Source organism: Varanus komodoensis, unplaced genomic scaffold, assembly GCF_004798865.1.
Source record: "Varanus komodoensis strain SLA01 unplaced genomic scaffold, ASM479886v1 scaffold84, whole genome shotgun sequence".
NCBI lineage: Eukaryota > Metazoa > Chordata > Lepidosauria > Squamata > Varanidae > Varanus > Varanus komodoensis.
In genome coordinates this window covers 1657198-1672219 of record NW_025336531.1, presented here as the reverse complement: position 1 = coordinate 1672219, position 15022 = coordinate 1657198, and the positions used below count along the sequence as shown (strand labels likewise).

At 45.6% G+C, this 15022-nt stretch overlaps 1 protein-coding gene across 1 annotated transcript; it reads right to left on the bottom strand.

Annotated features, from left to right (window-relative positions):
- Window positions 1–6741: 6741 nt before the first annotated feature.
- On the bottom strand, window positions 6742–12394 carry NPTX1 (neuronal pentraxin 1). The gene is made up of 5 exons (XM_044456461.1): window positions 11879–12394; window positions 11305–11512; window positions 9989–10233; window positions 8721–8900; window positions 6742–6963 (listed from the first exon to the last, which is right to left on the bottom strand). The coding sequence occupies exons 1-5, from the start codon at window positions 12392–12394 to the stop codon at window positions 6742–6744; spliced, it is 1371 nt and encodes a 456-aa protein (XP_044312396.1).
- Between the last annotated feature and the right edge of the window lie 2628 nt (window positions 12395–15022).

Here is a 15022-nt window from a genome sequence, read left to right as displayed (position 1 = left end):
GCACATGGATGTAACTTTTTTCCTGTCTGTGAGAACTGGATTACATTTTATAGCATGGCCGTCCCTTACGAGGGGATTTTATTTTATTGGTTTTATTTATTGTTGTAAGCCGCCCTGAGGCTTCGGCGAATGGGGCGGCATAAAAATGTTTCAATTAATAAATAAAAATAAATAAATTACTCCAGCCAAATGTCAGGTGGAGCCATGTGTGCTTTGTGCCTATTTTGAGTATTGCAAGGGAACTGCTAATGACTTTTTAGAAATGAATTGGCAGAATTTTTCCAAAAAACCCCCAAACCGAACCAAAACAAAACAAAAAACAACTTGCAGGGATGGTTGCCCCTTCTGCAGGGGAAACTCAGAAACCTGCTGAGTTTCAAATAAATCGGAGAGGGAGCTTTGTGCAATAGCATTCTTTACAGTTTGGGAATTTCAGATGAAAGAAAGAAAAAAGGTTGTGCTTATTCCTAGAATGTTGTGGGTAGAAGAGGCAGAAGAACTTGACACACACACCCTCCCAATCGGACTGTCTCCACCAATAACATTCCTGCTCCCGGGAGAGAGAAGATCAATCTTCACTGAACACTCCATGCATCCTACAATGGTTACTTGAATGCATCTTTCCCCCAAAGCACTAGGGTTGGAGGACCTTGGTAAAACCATTCACTGCTGCTAGAACCTGGTGCTGTCCAGCTGCCAAGTTATATCCTCTCATTTCACCTTGTCCCCACTGCCAGTGCTTTCCTAATATGGGCAGATTGGGGAGGAATGGCTGTTTTCTCAGGAGTGTTCAAGCTGAGATTTCGTCTGCTTCAGAGGGTCCCATCTCAATTCAGACTGCTCCTAAAATTATCAAAATGGGTCTGATGTCATTTGGGTTTGGACTACATTGGACACATATCCCTAACATCCACCCAGTGATAAGGACGGCATCAGGGAAGCCTTCTATGGACCCAGGTACTTATGGCTGTTTTCTGGTGGTCTTCTCTTTCAACCTCCTCCACCCAGTGTGCCAAATTCACCCATAGGTGCATGTCCCTCAGCTGACTTCCACAGCCTGTGGAGCTGAATGTAAGAATATGAGTCATGTGCCATGCAATTCTTCCCCTGCTGTGCCGCCTCTCACCAAAGGGAGAAAGCCAAAAGTTCTGATCATTATCGTAACTCTTCTTTCTGTCCTATTTTAAAGAGAATACTATTGCAGTCCTGCACCTGTTGCTGAAATTCTGGCTGCACATGCGTCAACCATTTTCTGCTTCTTGCTTCTTTCGGAATAATCCTCAGGAAAGGCGTACATGATGCTTCCCTGTACAGGATCAGGTTGCTATTAGGAGGAAGCACCCTCCCCCACCCCACTTTATTTTGCAAACAACGCTTTACAAAAAAAAAAATAGGACAAATGCCAATTTCAAACTCCCCTAGAGAGAAGAGGCTTTATGGTAGGGTCACATCCACTTAATGGAGAAGAGCCAAGTTCCAAGATGTTGTTTCCTTGACAACCAGCAGGCAGAAAGAGATGAAAGTGAGAGATGGGAAGTGACTTTTGAGAGATGTCATTAGCTGGCTGAGCCAAAGTGAAAGTTGGTGTGGAGTCTCTTGCAACATGACCTTAATTGTTCTAAAGCACATCTTGGGATCCCACCAACTTGCTGTTCTCTAAGTTCCATCTCCTAAGGTAGCTGCATATAACCCTACCCTTTGGTTTATTTAACCAGTGGGTTGCTAAATTCTGGATTTTCATGATGTGTAAAATGGCTGTGCTCACTAACCATGGTTTGTTAATCAGAAACTGCCCAGAAAAAGAATCCATGGTGTGTTGTTTGGTTGTGAATTCTAGGATGTTTAAACCATGGATTGTTACCTGTGGACTTAGAACTGTGGTTTGTTACAGGCTGTTTTACTAGGCTACAGCGGCAGCAGGCAAGAATGGTAAAAAATAAAAATTGAAAAGCTACTCCCTACTATTGCAGAGCCACAAAGACATTTGGATACAAGGAGGAATCAGGAGAACAATGATGGAAACAACCAAAGGACTGAAAAAACAAACCTCTTTGTTCAATTGTCAGCTAGACAAACTATGGATAGGGCAGCCATGGGTTAAATAAGCCATGCATTCATGTTCTAAGCAAACCAGGTCAATATTTCTCCCTCTTGCTCCAACCACTAGGAATCTTGAAAGGTCAGTGTTATTCTCTGCTCTTCATAGAGGGCAGGCAGTTGATAGAGCTTCCCTTCCATCAGAGGATCTGAGGAATGATAAGGGCAGTTTGCGTGAGCTGATGGTGCCAACAGATCAAGCAAACAGTGTATAGTCCTGCTTGGAGTTAAAGGCTATTGAGGCATGGAGCTGAGGACATATGCTATCCTCGCTGTTTGCCTAAAATAGCGGGGAGAGAACAGGCAAGGGATTGGATATAAGAGATGAGTTGGATGAAGGCAAATGCAAAACTGGGACCAAAATAGTCCCTGCCAGATTGGTACTGGATCAAGAAGGCAAAGCAGAGAAAGCTGGGCAAACCTAACTATTTTGACATAAGAGTTGGCAGAAAGTAGAGGTTACGAGTAAATAACAGCCAACTGGCATGCAGCTGCTGGTCACCTGGTCTGTTTGGCTGGAGAGCAGGTACTGTGGCTGCTTCAGCCAGCTTTGCAGAACTGTGGCAGAAGGGCCACATTCTGTGCTGCAGTCCTGGGGGATCTGATTGCGCCATCTCCGTTGCCTTTTCCGAACAGGAGTCCCTTGCTGTTCAGGGAATTGTACCCCAGTGCTGGGGCCATTCTGGGAGAGAATCCTTTGGTGAAGAAATGAATGCAACCAAGTGTCTTTCATCACTCTTTATTGTGTAAAAATAAACTTGACAATTCATGTAGTTTCAGCAATAAAATGAACAAAAGAAAAGAAAGAAAAAGCATGAAGAACCAGTAGAAACAGTGCATTTTAAGAACTGCTGATGTGGACTGTGGATTTAAGATACAACAACAACTCATTCAAAACCCAGTAAAGACGGATAGCAAGAAATAGGAAAAATATACAGCTTTGGTTAACAGAATGATAACTCGAGAAATGTTTGTCCTCTTTCACACTGTACAGTATATACAATAGTATCACTATCACCCTTTTTAATTTTTGGCAAATCACACGCAATTTGGACTGGATTTGTTTATCTCTGCATTTTTTCCTCTTCATCAAATTAAAGATAACATTCATTGTAAGTTTCATGAAAGTTTCCAATAAGGATTGCTAGCAGATTGATCTTACAAGGTACAATTTTGTTGTTTGGTTTTAAAGAGCACTGCTTAAAATATGCTGCCTTGAGCTGAGATTTACAAACAAGATATTGAGGTTGGGTTTCTGTTGATTTTATTTAGATAGATTTCTTCCCCTGGCATTCCAGCACTCCATTTTTGTCTGGGCAGTCACCTGACCCACTTCAATATCTGACAAGCAGCAGCCTTCCAATAGTGCAACATCAACCTTGAACTATTTATTACGTGCCCATCCACGTTGCATATTCATTTGCCACAGCTTTAGAGTTGGTCAAAAAGGCTCAGTAAGTCTTCTGCCCCTCCCTTCCCCCTCTGGTCAGGAAAAACTCCTTGGCCAGGATGAGAGAGGGTGAGATCATTTAAAGGGGTGATGACTCCAAATCTATTAGTACAAACCAGGAATTCTTTAAAAAAAACCCTGTATAAAACATCATATATTCAAAATAAGTTATATCTTCCTCATATCCTTCACCTGTAGCGTAAAAGTATTTTTTCAGGGAGTACCCATTCATTTTCTATATATTATTTTTCTAATAAAAATACCTTTCATTCTCAGTAGTAAACTCCTGTTACAATAAGAGAAATCATTTGTGTGTGTGTTTACAAAAGCAGAAAGGTTGACCTTTGAATGGTAGCTAAACTTTCAAGGGACAGTAAATGCAATTTTAACTAATAGCATATCACAGCTGTGATTCCAAACATGGATGTGATTAGGACTTACTCCTAACTTATGCATGTTTAGGATCAAGTGGCAGAGGGCGAGTCACTGACTGCCTAAGCTGATGTAGCAGTGCAAGGGCTTCAGTGAAACTCCAATACCTGCGTAAATGGCCAGTGAATTACCTCCTTAAGAGGAGGCTTTTGGGAACTGTCTGACAGTATTTCGGCAATACTGCTTGTGTAGTGCTCATTCATTTTTATAAAAGGACATTACCTGAGAGAGGCATGTATTATTCAGTGCAAGAGGAAACATTAATCGCATTAAGCAAGAGGCTTGATTTGGGCGGATCAGGTTCTGTGCTCACTAAAACAGCCTTGGAGCAGAAGGTACAGTTCTCAGGAAGTCTGGCGTGGAAAAGGCCACCACCAGTGACACTGACGGGGCAGCTCCAAGCACGTCTGCTTTGGTGAGCACCAGTAAGGTCTGATCCAACAGCACAGTATACTTGATCATGGCAGAAGTGCTTAAAACAGCTTCCACTGCTGTCTTGTAGGGCAGCTCAAATACTGAACTGAGAGCTCTGGCTTCCCAGGATTTATACAATAAGGTCATGCTGAAGGGAACAATTCCCATGATTTGAGAATCACCAGGATTTTGACTGGTTCTCTTTTTATATACAAGAAGTATACTGCAGTCTACCACAAGGAAGAACACTGCATCATTAGCCAGCCACCTTTTTCTAGCCACGCCTGACCTCTGCAAATGTGCTTGGATGACTTTTGTTTTTAAAGCGTGAACTATCACTCGGCAAACCGCCACAGCTTTGCAGTAGCCCATGCAAGCAGGCAAGCATTAGACCAGGTAAAACATGATGGAGGCACCTACTGAAACATGCAAGAAACAACAGTGCACCCCTTGCCTTCCCTAGAAGCCTGCAGGAAATCTAAGGGTACTACAGACTGGGAGACAACCAAGAAAATCCACGGAAAGCAACACTGTGCAGTGCAATCCATTGCCACGAATGGTGGGAAGACAGGCACTCTCATCTAGTCCATTTGCAACCCCCTAAAAAGCCTGCCCACTACACTCTTCCAGACACTGAGAACAGCGAGTGTTTTGCACGATCCAATCCATTCTGTCCTGATTACCATACTAAGAAATGGGCACTGTGCACTTGGCCTGAAGTCTCTGAAGGCTCCACAAATTCATGCAGTTCTTTAGGGGTCCCTTCTGTTGCTCTGAAGGAATCGTGCAGGCCGTGTCCCAATTATGTTGGGCAAACAGACCACAGAGAGCCACTACCTTGGCTCAGTGCTCCCCACAGAGGCGTTGGAGCAATACCCGGCTTGGTCCTTTGTCCCTTCTCTTCTCCATTCAAAAAGGAAGAGCTTTTAACCTTTCTGAAAGCAAAACAGACCTCAAATCCCTTTGGGCCCAATAAGCATGGGGCAAGCAAGGCGAGTTGCACTCTACAGACTGCCACCTGCCATGAACCCAATTTGTATTTAAAAGGCAAAAATCTCAGCTCAGCAGTATGGCCATGGAGGTCGGACTGCAACCACATGCTTTGCATCCGACTGCCACTACCCGCCCTCCCCCCCCCCCCCCCCCCCCAGCCCTTGAGGTTTATGGCTCTTAGAGTAAAGGAGCGCTGGAAAGGTTATGGGTCAAAAAGCAGTAAGAAAATTCCATCTCCCAGCCAAGTGTTTGGTGAGATGCCCAGGACGCACTACCTTGGGAGGGAAGGGCAGAAGCCCCTGCCTTGAAGCTGGGAAGGGAGAGAGAAGGGGATGAATGGAGGGGAGGGGGGGTCTCTGCCATATTCAGGTCATAGAGCTTTGGGAGAAGCATTAACTAATGCCTGTGGAAGGCAGGTCCTCTGCACTACGGGCAGGCTTTGTGATGGCTAATAGAGGCAGATCCTTTAGGCTGTACAGCAAAATGAAGGCAGAGTAGGAAAAGGAGCTGTTTCTCAGCTCCATCAAAATAGGTAGGAGAGAGAGGCTCCTACGAATAATCCCGGATCTAGACAAGCCGTCTCAGATCCATGGCCTGGCAATGCTCCTGAGTCTCACATGTACCCTTGGGGGCAAAGATGGCTGTTTTGTGCTCTGGCTATAGCCAGGAGTATGTACAGCTGATGGGGCATCATGGGGGACCTGTAGTGCTGAAGAGAACAGTCCTACCCCCACCCCAGAACTCCTAGTCAAGCCATCATCATGCGTCATTCAAAAGCATTTATCCTCCTAGTAGAGAATAGTTTGTCATACAAAATAAAAAATAAATATCTGCCTACAGGTGAATGGCTGCTTAAAAGACATTGAGTAGAGTAGGAATATAGAGATATCCTTTAAAAAGTATATGCAAATGAAGACGAATGTGCTGAAAGAGTCGCACCAGCCCAAAGGCACTCAGGCTTTGAAACAAAGTTGGCAAGCCAGAAAAATCAGACCATTTGTAATGAGACTTCGTAAAGCAAAATGAAAGGAGAATAAATTATCGATCCAAAAAGGGAAAGAGACAAAGGAGAGAATGGGGAACCGATGAACCCTCTCCCTTTATTGTCAGGTTGCAAAGTTCCAAGTTGCCTTAGAGTTGTCTGAGAAACTTGGACCAAGTCTCCTAGACCAAAAAAAAAAAAAAAAAAAAAAGTAACTGATTCTCTAGGACAAACAAAAGGATTTTTAAAAGAAAGCAAGACAGAAGAAAGAAAGGAAATAGATTTGTCCATAATGCATTCCTGGGTGGGGAAGAATGTCTGTTAACCAAGGGTTAAATGAATTTGGAAAGTGGAAGGGAAAAGAACAGCACTTTTAGTTGATCTGACGACAGGCTTCAAATGTCCATTTTGTGGCTCCACCATAAATATCAATGTTGGTCTCGGACCAAGCTATGACACTACCAGACAGGGCTTTGGTGCTGCAGGTGGCAAGGTTGTAGATCTCCCCAGGGGTGAGCTTTCGGTCCCAGATGTTGAAATGTGCCAGTTCTCCCACAAATGCCTGGGTGGCATCAAATCCACCACCAAGGGTGTCCTTGAGTAGAGAAATGGGAGACAAGAGGTTTGAAACACCTTTCTCTGGAAATACAACCCTTCCGCCTCTCCTACAGCCTAACAGAGTCAGCACTTGGAACAATTCAGAAAGCTTTTCTAGTAGCATAGAAAGTGAACAGGAATAGTCTGCCAGAAAACTGAGATGGAGGAAATACACAGTCTTTGAAGTACATTTCCCATGGAATTGATGTTTAAAAATAGATATTTGGTTCCTGGTTCCAGTACTGCCAGGGCACCTGACAGAAAGAAGGATATGGGGATTTTATTCCCTGAGCAGGTGTTCCTGGTGCCCACACTGCTGCATTTCTGATGCCAGGCAAAGAAATTTTCATTTTCCCAATCTCTATAATCCCTGTTCATCTCTACTGGAGTGTGTATGCACGCATACCTATACGTTGCCTTAGTTAATTGTATTATATTTCTAACTGTTATTTCAGTCAGATCAGATTCATATTCATATACAAAATCAGATTCATATACATGTGTAAACAAAGACATCATACGGAAAGCAATAGCATTATTGTGTTCGAGAAAGAGGTAAGAGGCTTTAAGGAAATGGGCCATACTTAAATTTGATCCCATTCCTTGAGACTTTGGTATATATGCAAATGTAATGAACTGAAAGACTGTACAAAATAATTGGATACCATGACTTTCAGTTTCTGACTGTGGCTGGTTTGAGTGCATTGTAAAAGTGGCAAGAGGAACTGATCTATGTCACTTGTGCAGCAAATGGCATGGAAAAATCAGCCCACTTTTGGAAGAAAAAACTGGGAAGGAATTGGAATGGCCGGTGGTTGTGATTCTAGCTGAAATACTCGCATCAACCTGGAGCTGAAACATCACTGAAACAACACTGAAACATCCAGAACAGGATCCTTCCTAGGAATGCACATCAAATAGAGAAGGTGGCTGGTAGTTCCTCTGTGCGTATGTGTGTGTGTGCACCTGTGCGCGCACACACACACACAAGTGCAAGGATGCCTTGAAGATCCTTCGTGTATTACCTAATGGAAGGCCAGACCCAGAGTCTTTAATAGCATGATTAGCTCTATGTGCGTAGTGTCTGAGTGTGTGTCACAGCAGAAGGTGGATCAGTTCTCCTCATTTTAGAACTCTCCCCCATTGCATTTAAATTTATTCATTCCCACTCACCAATACCCATCTGCTCCTATCCTGGGTATGAAAAATGTTATCAAATTTTTTGCACAGTTGTTTTTTGGAGACAAATGTGGAGTGCTACGCACATTGGAAGAGCTTTGCCCATGTCTAAGAAATGTATTTGGATCCAGTAGGTTCTGACATGGAGCCTATGCGACTATCATTACAAATCGCTCTGTACTGCATGCGCAGAGGCATACCGTGCCAATGTGGTATGTTGAGCGCATTATACCACATTGTCACCAGAGGCTTCTCCACAGACAGGAGGAGATCAGCTGAAACAGTGGAGCGTCCAAAGGCACCAACACCTGCTGGGCTCCAGTAAACCCAACACAGACATTCAAGCATCTGAAATTAAAGATTGATTCTAGACTGAACCTTGGAAGCATAATGGATTTCAAAATGTAAATCAAGATCTATTTAATTTTATCCAGAATAGAAGCTGAAAATATTACCCATTTCTAGCACTGAGCAGCTTCTGTGCCAGTCTTCACATTAAATTACCGCAAATCATATGCAGGACATAGACAAAATGCAGTGGCTTTGCTCTCCTCTGCCATAACTCGGCTAGCTTACCTGTTCCTGTCCCAGAACAAGTACCCCTTGTGGCTTGATTGGATGATAAGGGGCCAGGTTTTCCCCATTGCCTCGTTGTGTACCATCCTGATAAGCCTCCCAGACACCATCCCGAGTTGTCCACGTGATGCAGATATGGTGCCATTTCCCATCATTAATGACAAAAGGAAGCTTTGCTACCTGAGAAAAGAAGAGAAGAATGGCTGCAGGTGTGTGACCCTTACAGGAGAGAAGGACAGTAGGAACTCTACTGGTAACCTTCTAGTTACTGTCCTCCTTATCCATGTCCTCTCTGATTTGTTGCATTCTTTAATAAAAGAAGAAACTTCATCTAATTTTCACAGCAGCGTCTTAGACACCCAATCTCTATTGTTAAACATAAGGAATTGAAAGGGGCAGGGGTAAAGAAATGGAATCTACACCAAGTGAATTTAGTGACAATGTTTCTTCTGTCTTCAAGGACAGGATCATTCCTGCTGGCTTAAACACTGTACCAGTAATGAACCGGATCTCAAAATGGCATCCATGTAAACTTACACTGCTTAGGAGATCCTAAGCAATGTTTGTAGGCTTCTTAAAATCTGGGGTAGTGCGGCTGATGCATTTTTCCTGCAAACCTCAAGAAGACTGGCTGCTTGTGACAGAATATATCTTGAGATGTGTGATACACTTGAAAACCTAAAGCCAACAGAATGGTCACACTTGTGAAAATGTGGCGCTACTGTCATGCAAGATGGGCCTTAAACCCCTCTGAAAATTACCTTGTGCACAAAGGCCATGAAAATAAAACTCAGGATGTCTCCTTAGTAAATATAAATGTATGCAGTGCTTATATGTTGGAGAAGAGAGCGAATAACTAGGACTTCTACTTCTCTGGAGAGCAAGCTAACTCATTTTTAAATGACTTTAATTCATTTTTAAAAGCCTGCATGTTATATTTAAGTTGCCCCAGAAAAGAGATCAATGCTTCCAAGGGTTTTAATTCATTTCCTGTGTCTTTGCTTTAAAAGCAAAGTTCCTGTATTATAATACTACTGGCTGCAGTGTCAATTAGCACCAGCAGCAGAGGCTTGTGAGTATGTTCATCTTCTGCAAAAGATGCTTGGAGAAATAGTAGAGAATTGGAACAATTAGAGAATAATTAGAGAATTGTTTAACTATATGTTTAATGTGAATCTCCCTAACACTTGTTTATTAATGTATACTTAACCCCTTCCTCAATAACATTATTTCAAAGCAAATAAGAGAGTAAGAACAATGCTACATACCTTGTCATTGATGAGGATTTCCATGGGATTATTGCCCCATTCAATGAGCACCAGCTCATTGGCTTGTCCAGGTACTGCATAAGAAAATGGTGTACCTACACCTGGTGAAGCATTGGATTTTATCCACATACAGATAGTAAAGGCATACATCTCGGGAAGGCTTTTCTTCACCTTGGCATACATGTAGTTGGTTCTCAAGGGAAAAGTCAGCTGAAACTTGTCTGTTGGCCTGTTATCTTTCTGACCTGGAGAAGATAGTGAGGACATTTGCTAGGTATCTTGCGGGCGGGGGGGGGGGGGGGAATAGTAAAACTGCAATCCGGTTCATATGTAATGGGGAGTAAATGCTATTTAACCCAGTTGGACTTACTTCCGAGTAGACGTGCACTGAATTGCACTGTAACACAGGGTGGTTGTATTTGGGTAATGACAGAGACAGAATTACAAGAGGTATAGCAATGCAATTAATCCCCTTTTCAGCACCAAGGCTAGCAGCCAAAGCCAAACAGTTTCTCCTGGCAATGCCTGCCTTCTTTCCTTCCTTCCTTTCTGTCTGTCTCTCCCTTCCTCCGTTCCTCCCTCCCTTTCTTCATTCCTTCCTTCCATTATATAATGAGCCTTAAGATGGCAGTGTTTAAATCCCTCCAGCACATTTCTGCACTCTAATCCTGGTCACATGGATGGCGTTTGGAGAATAGGGTCTTTTTCTTGCTCCTCCGTTCTCCCTACACACATTTTTTACCATTAATCTAGAAAAAGCTAATGTACACTAATGAGTCCAGAAGGAGGAAAGAAACAAAAGGTTTGAATGGGCTTAACAATGGGTGCTATTGAAGTTTCAGGTGCACGATTTGCTTAGAGGAGGAAAAATATAGCATTTCCTAGGTCATTTAGAGGGTAGACCCCAAAGCATTTAACATTTTTAAGAGATGTTAACTCACTGAAGAGCATTTCCCCAGTCTTGAGTGTGCAGAGTCTAAGACACTCTATTAACATAAGAAGGGCATTACTTTCTTACTTGACAAATACCTTTTTGGAACAATTATATATTATCTATTCCCACATAAATATACTATCATCTTGCACTCTAGCTTCCATCTACTGATTCCAAAGATAAATAGAGCAGCAGAGTTCTCAGAATTAAATGTAAAGAATCAATTCTACATCTGTTTAGACAACAAAAGACGGAGAGAACAGCTCTGTAAGGTGAAATGATGGGGGAGAGGATACAGATGTGCCATCGTTGGAATAAACTCTGACCAATTCAGTCTAGGCTCCCCCACCCCTTTTCTTTCTTCCTTTCTTTCATTTGTTACCTTTCTCTAGGTCACTGATCCTTTGGTGAAGGGAAGTTAAAGTGCTTTCTATTTTCCCTCTTTCTTCAGACTCGTTCTTGGGATTGTACTTTCCTTCCTCCAGGCTGTTAATTCGAGACAGCACTTGCTTCTCCAAATCATCAATGTTATTCTGTAGTATATCCTTCAAGGAATTGGTCTGGCTTGAAGAATTCATCCTACTGAATTGCTGTGTGGGGTAGGGGAGAAGCAAAGAGAGTAAATGGATTGTTGCAAACCAAATTAACACCACAGCATTATTTACCAGAGATTCGTTCTGATGCTCTCACTACACTGACAGCTGAACTCTTTAAAGGAGCATTGTTTCATATGAGGAACACACCTGATCTAACACAGAAAAAGCACACCGGATATTGGTGGCTGGGGGGCGGGGGGAGTACTTTGGATTTTACTGCAGACATTTTAGCTCTGGAATGGGGCAAAGGTTGCACTGGTAGAGCAACACAGAAGATGGCAGGGGCTGGTGAACCCAAAGCCACGTCTGACCTGTTTCCTTGTCTAGCTCTAAGGAATAAGAGAAAGGAGAAAGTTGTACCTCCAAGTTTTCTAGCCTGATTTTAAGTGACTGCAAAGTTTGCCCAAGTTGGCTCAAGGTCTCAGCAGCTGGAGTCCGAGAGAGATCTCCCATGGTGTTTTTGGAAGAGGTGGTCTGCTTTCTGTTGGAGCCCCCACCCGTTTTGGCTTCACTGGGGACAGTCTCTAGAAAGCTCTGGCTCTCGCATCTGCCCAGCTTCGTGGTCAGTTCCCTGATGGTCTCCTTTTGATTCATGATGGTCTCCTTTTGCTGAAGGACTGTTTCCCGCAGCTGTAGCACAGTGGTCTTCAAGTCTTCAGCGCTGCCGCCGCTCTGCATAGAAGAAGTGCACATGTCCATATCCACGGGCACCGAAGTACAGATAAACCGAGTCTGCCCGAAATTCTGGGCGCATCCTCTCCAGAAGAAAAAAGAGACTAACACGATGCTGCACCGGAACGCTGCAAACATGGCTGGGGCAAAGTTCCCAACAGGCGCGGAGGAGCCTCGAAACCGTGGACTTACTTTCAGCACCATGGAACTGTCCACCGAACTGCTGAGCTGACTGCGGTACGCGGGCTCCTTTTATAGCGTGCGGGAGGGGCTACAACGCCCCTGACGTCATAATGGGGTGGAATCCCTGTTTAATTGCCTTGTGACCATCGTGCTTCCTGTTTAAGGAGGCCTAAGTAGAAGTCGAAGGTCCCGGCGGGAGTGGCCGGGCCGGCTGCTGGTGCGCAGCTGCCGCCTGTCCTCCTTGCTCGGCACGGAACGGAACGGAACGGAACGGTGGGCGCACGGAAGCCCACCGCGATGGGAGGGGGCGCCCAGCGCACGCATGCAAGCAAGAACACATCGCGGTGGTGGCAGCCGCGTCAGGCGTCCTCGTGTGCAGCGGAGTGGAAATATGATCGGCATGTCTGAAATTGCCGCTAAGCACCGTGTATCCGGAGGTGTTTAACCGTAGCTTATCTAGATCCTTTCTGTCTGCGGTAGCTAACCTAGAAGGTGGCCTTGTGAGAAATATAGAGCGATGTATTGGAACTTGACGTTCCAGGAGTAGATGTTTGAAGCAGTGGTGCCTTGTACCGTGTGTACGTGTGTACACGCATCCACGTGCGTGCATGTAGCCCCGTGTGTACAGTAGTCATGGCCAGGTGTGCTGTTTCTGAAGAAACCGGAGGAAGGGACGTGTAAGAAGGAACCCTAGTATAATCAGATACAGATAGAGTCGAGACTATAAGGTTTTGAGGGATTGTGTGAATGTGTTTTGATGCTGGACGATCTCGCGATAGGCTAGGGCGACAGTTGTAGGGAGCATTTTCGGGCACAATCCAGTCCTGAGAATGTATCATGTGAATCACGCGCGCGCACGGCTCCCGGATCTGTGGGGTGCCTATAACCAGTCTGCGTGTGTCACCCTAGCAGATGTGATCGTGTCGCTCTCTGTACTGTGTTCGACAAGAGAAGGCCATGTCGACACGTCTGAATGAGTCAATACCTGGAGGGCAGACAAAGAGGACGTTGAACAAAGATATGAATGACGATCCTTTCAGATCTGCGCGTGCTGGGCAAACCCTGCGTGTGCAGGGTTTCAAGCTCGCTGCCAGAAGAGGGCTTTTTTCCTGCGGCCCCGACTTCCCCTCTCCTCTGACCAGGCAGTAGTAAGTTGTTTAAAAGAAGTGCTAGTTGCGGAAGCCTTTGCTCCCTGACCCAAAGCCCTCCTTGCTCGCTGCGACTGCTCAGCGATCAGGGCGCTTTGACCATGCACAGAGGCCCGGTCCTGCGCCCCAGCACGCCCTGCGCAAGGGAAGCCCTGTTGCCCAGCCAGATCTGCTGCCCCTCGCAAATTCGGGGTGTGTTGCCGCTGCTGCTGCTCCAGCGCCGCCACCCCCCCGCCCCAATTTCTCGCTGCGCAAAAGCGGACGGTGAACACCAGCTTTCTCTTCTTTTAAAAGCGGCGCTTCTTGTGGGCGAGGCAGCGTCCGAGTTCCTCGGCCGTCCCCGTCGTCCCGGCGCTCTTGCCAGCGTCCCTTTTCCACTCGAGGACCGGACGGTCCCAGCCGGCCAGCAAGAGCTCACTGTTGCCTGCGGAACAGAAGCAAGCCCCGTCTCAGTTTCCCTCGCCCGCCCCCTCCCCTCCCCTCGCCCCGTACCGCAGCCAGCCTCTTCTGGCGAGGAGACTCGCTTCCAGTAAAGGCGAGTTTTCCCGCAAGCGGCATCAGCCCGAGGGATGCGCCTTCGGAGCAGTCAGCGGAAGAAACTCATTTCCGTGGCACCGGCTCCCGAAGGAGCAGCGTCTGCTGCTTCCTTGGCTCGGCACTTGATACCTTCCCGCGCAGCAGCGCCGAGGCGCCTGTGGGGCTTTGGGAGCTGGGAAAGAAGCGGTCGAGGCCAGCCTGCCCGCAGACATGCCAGCAAATGGCTGCCCATTAGCAGCTCTGAGCCCGGGCAAGGGGCGTGCGGATGGATGGATGGAAGTTCTCCAGGCTTCACATCCTTACTTTCCCACTTCTTCCAGACTCGGCGTCCGCTGGTGTGATAAAGCCAGCTGTCATTATGCGTCGGAGGGCCAGCTTGAACAGCCTACTGGTTCCATATCCTAAATGGATGTTGGGCTTAGGGCACAATCAGATCAAGCTGAAACGAAGCAAAAGTGTCCTGCCGCTTCCATGGCCGGCTGGGAATGCTGGGGTCTGTAGAACACTTTTGGATGTAAACATGCATAGCGTTGTGTACTCGTGTTTTTTTCTGCCTATTTTCTGTCTAAACATGCATAGGGTTGTTCTCCTTGTCCTTCTCCAGGCCTGAGCTGCCAGATCTTGAATGCTGACAAAGCTGGGCTAGGATTATTTTTAAATGGCAGTTGTCAGCAAGGTGCCGCTGGAATGGAGGAAGAAATGTAGCAGGGGAAGCAAAGTTCAGCCCTCTGCTAATGAGGAAGGAAGGACACTACCTTGGTCAATGGCACTTGTCTTCTGCTAGCCCTTCCCTTTCTTGGTGTGCTCACTGGTGGCACATGCACTCTGAGAGGAAAGGTGCATGCGGCTTCCTCTGGAGATCAGTGGGACAGAACTGCAGAGTAATCAGGTCAAGGTGGCTCCTTCACCACCACTGAGGCATAAGATGGACAACCCCAAATCCACAGCCTCCTCCATTTTTATT

Bases quoted from the DNA above. Each gene is read 5' to 3' on its own strand.
- NPTX1 (XM_044456461.1), bottom strand. From the start codon at position 12,394: ATGGTGCTGAAAGTAAGTCCACGGTTTCGAGGCTCCTCCGCGCCTGTT. The intron at 10,234-11,304 runs GTAACAAATGAA...TATCTTCTCCAG, and splicing joins GATCAGTGACCTAGAGAAAG to GTCAGAAAGATAACAGGCCA. The intron at 6,964-8,720 runs GTAAGCTAGCCG...TCTCTACTCAAG, and splicing joins TTGTTCTGGGACAGGAACAG to GACACCCTTGGTGGTGGATT.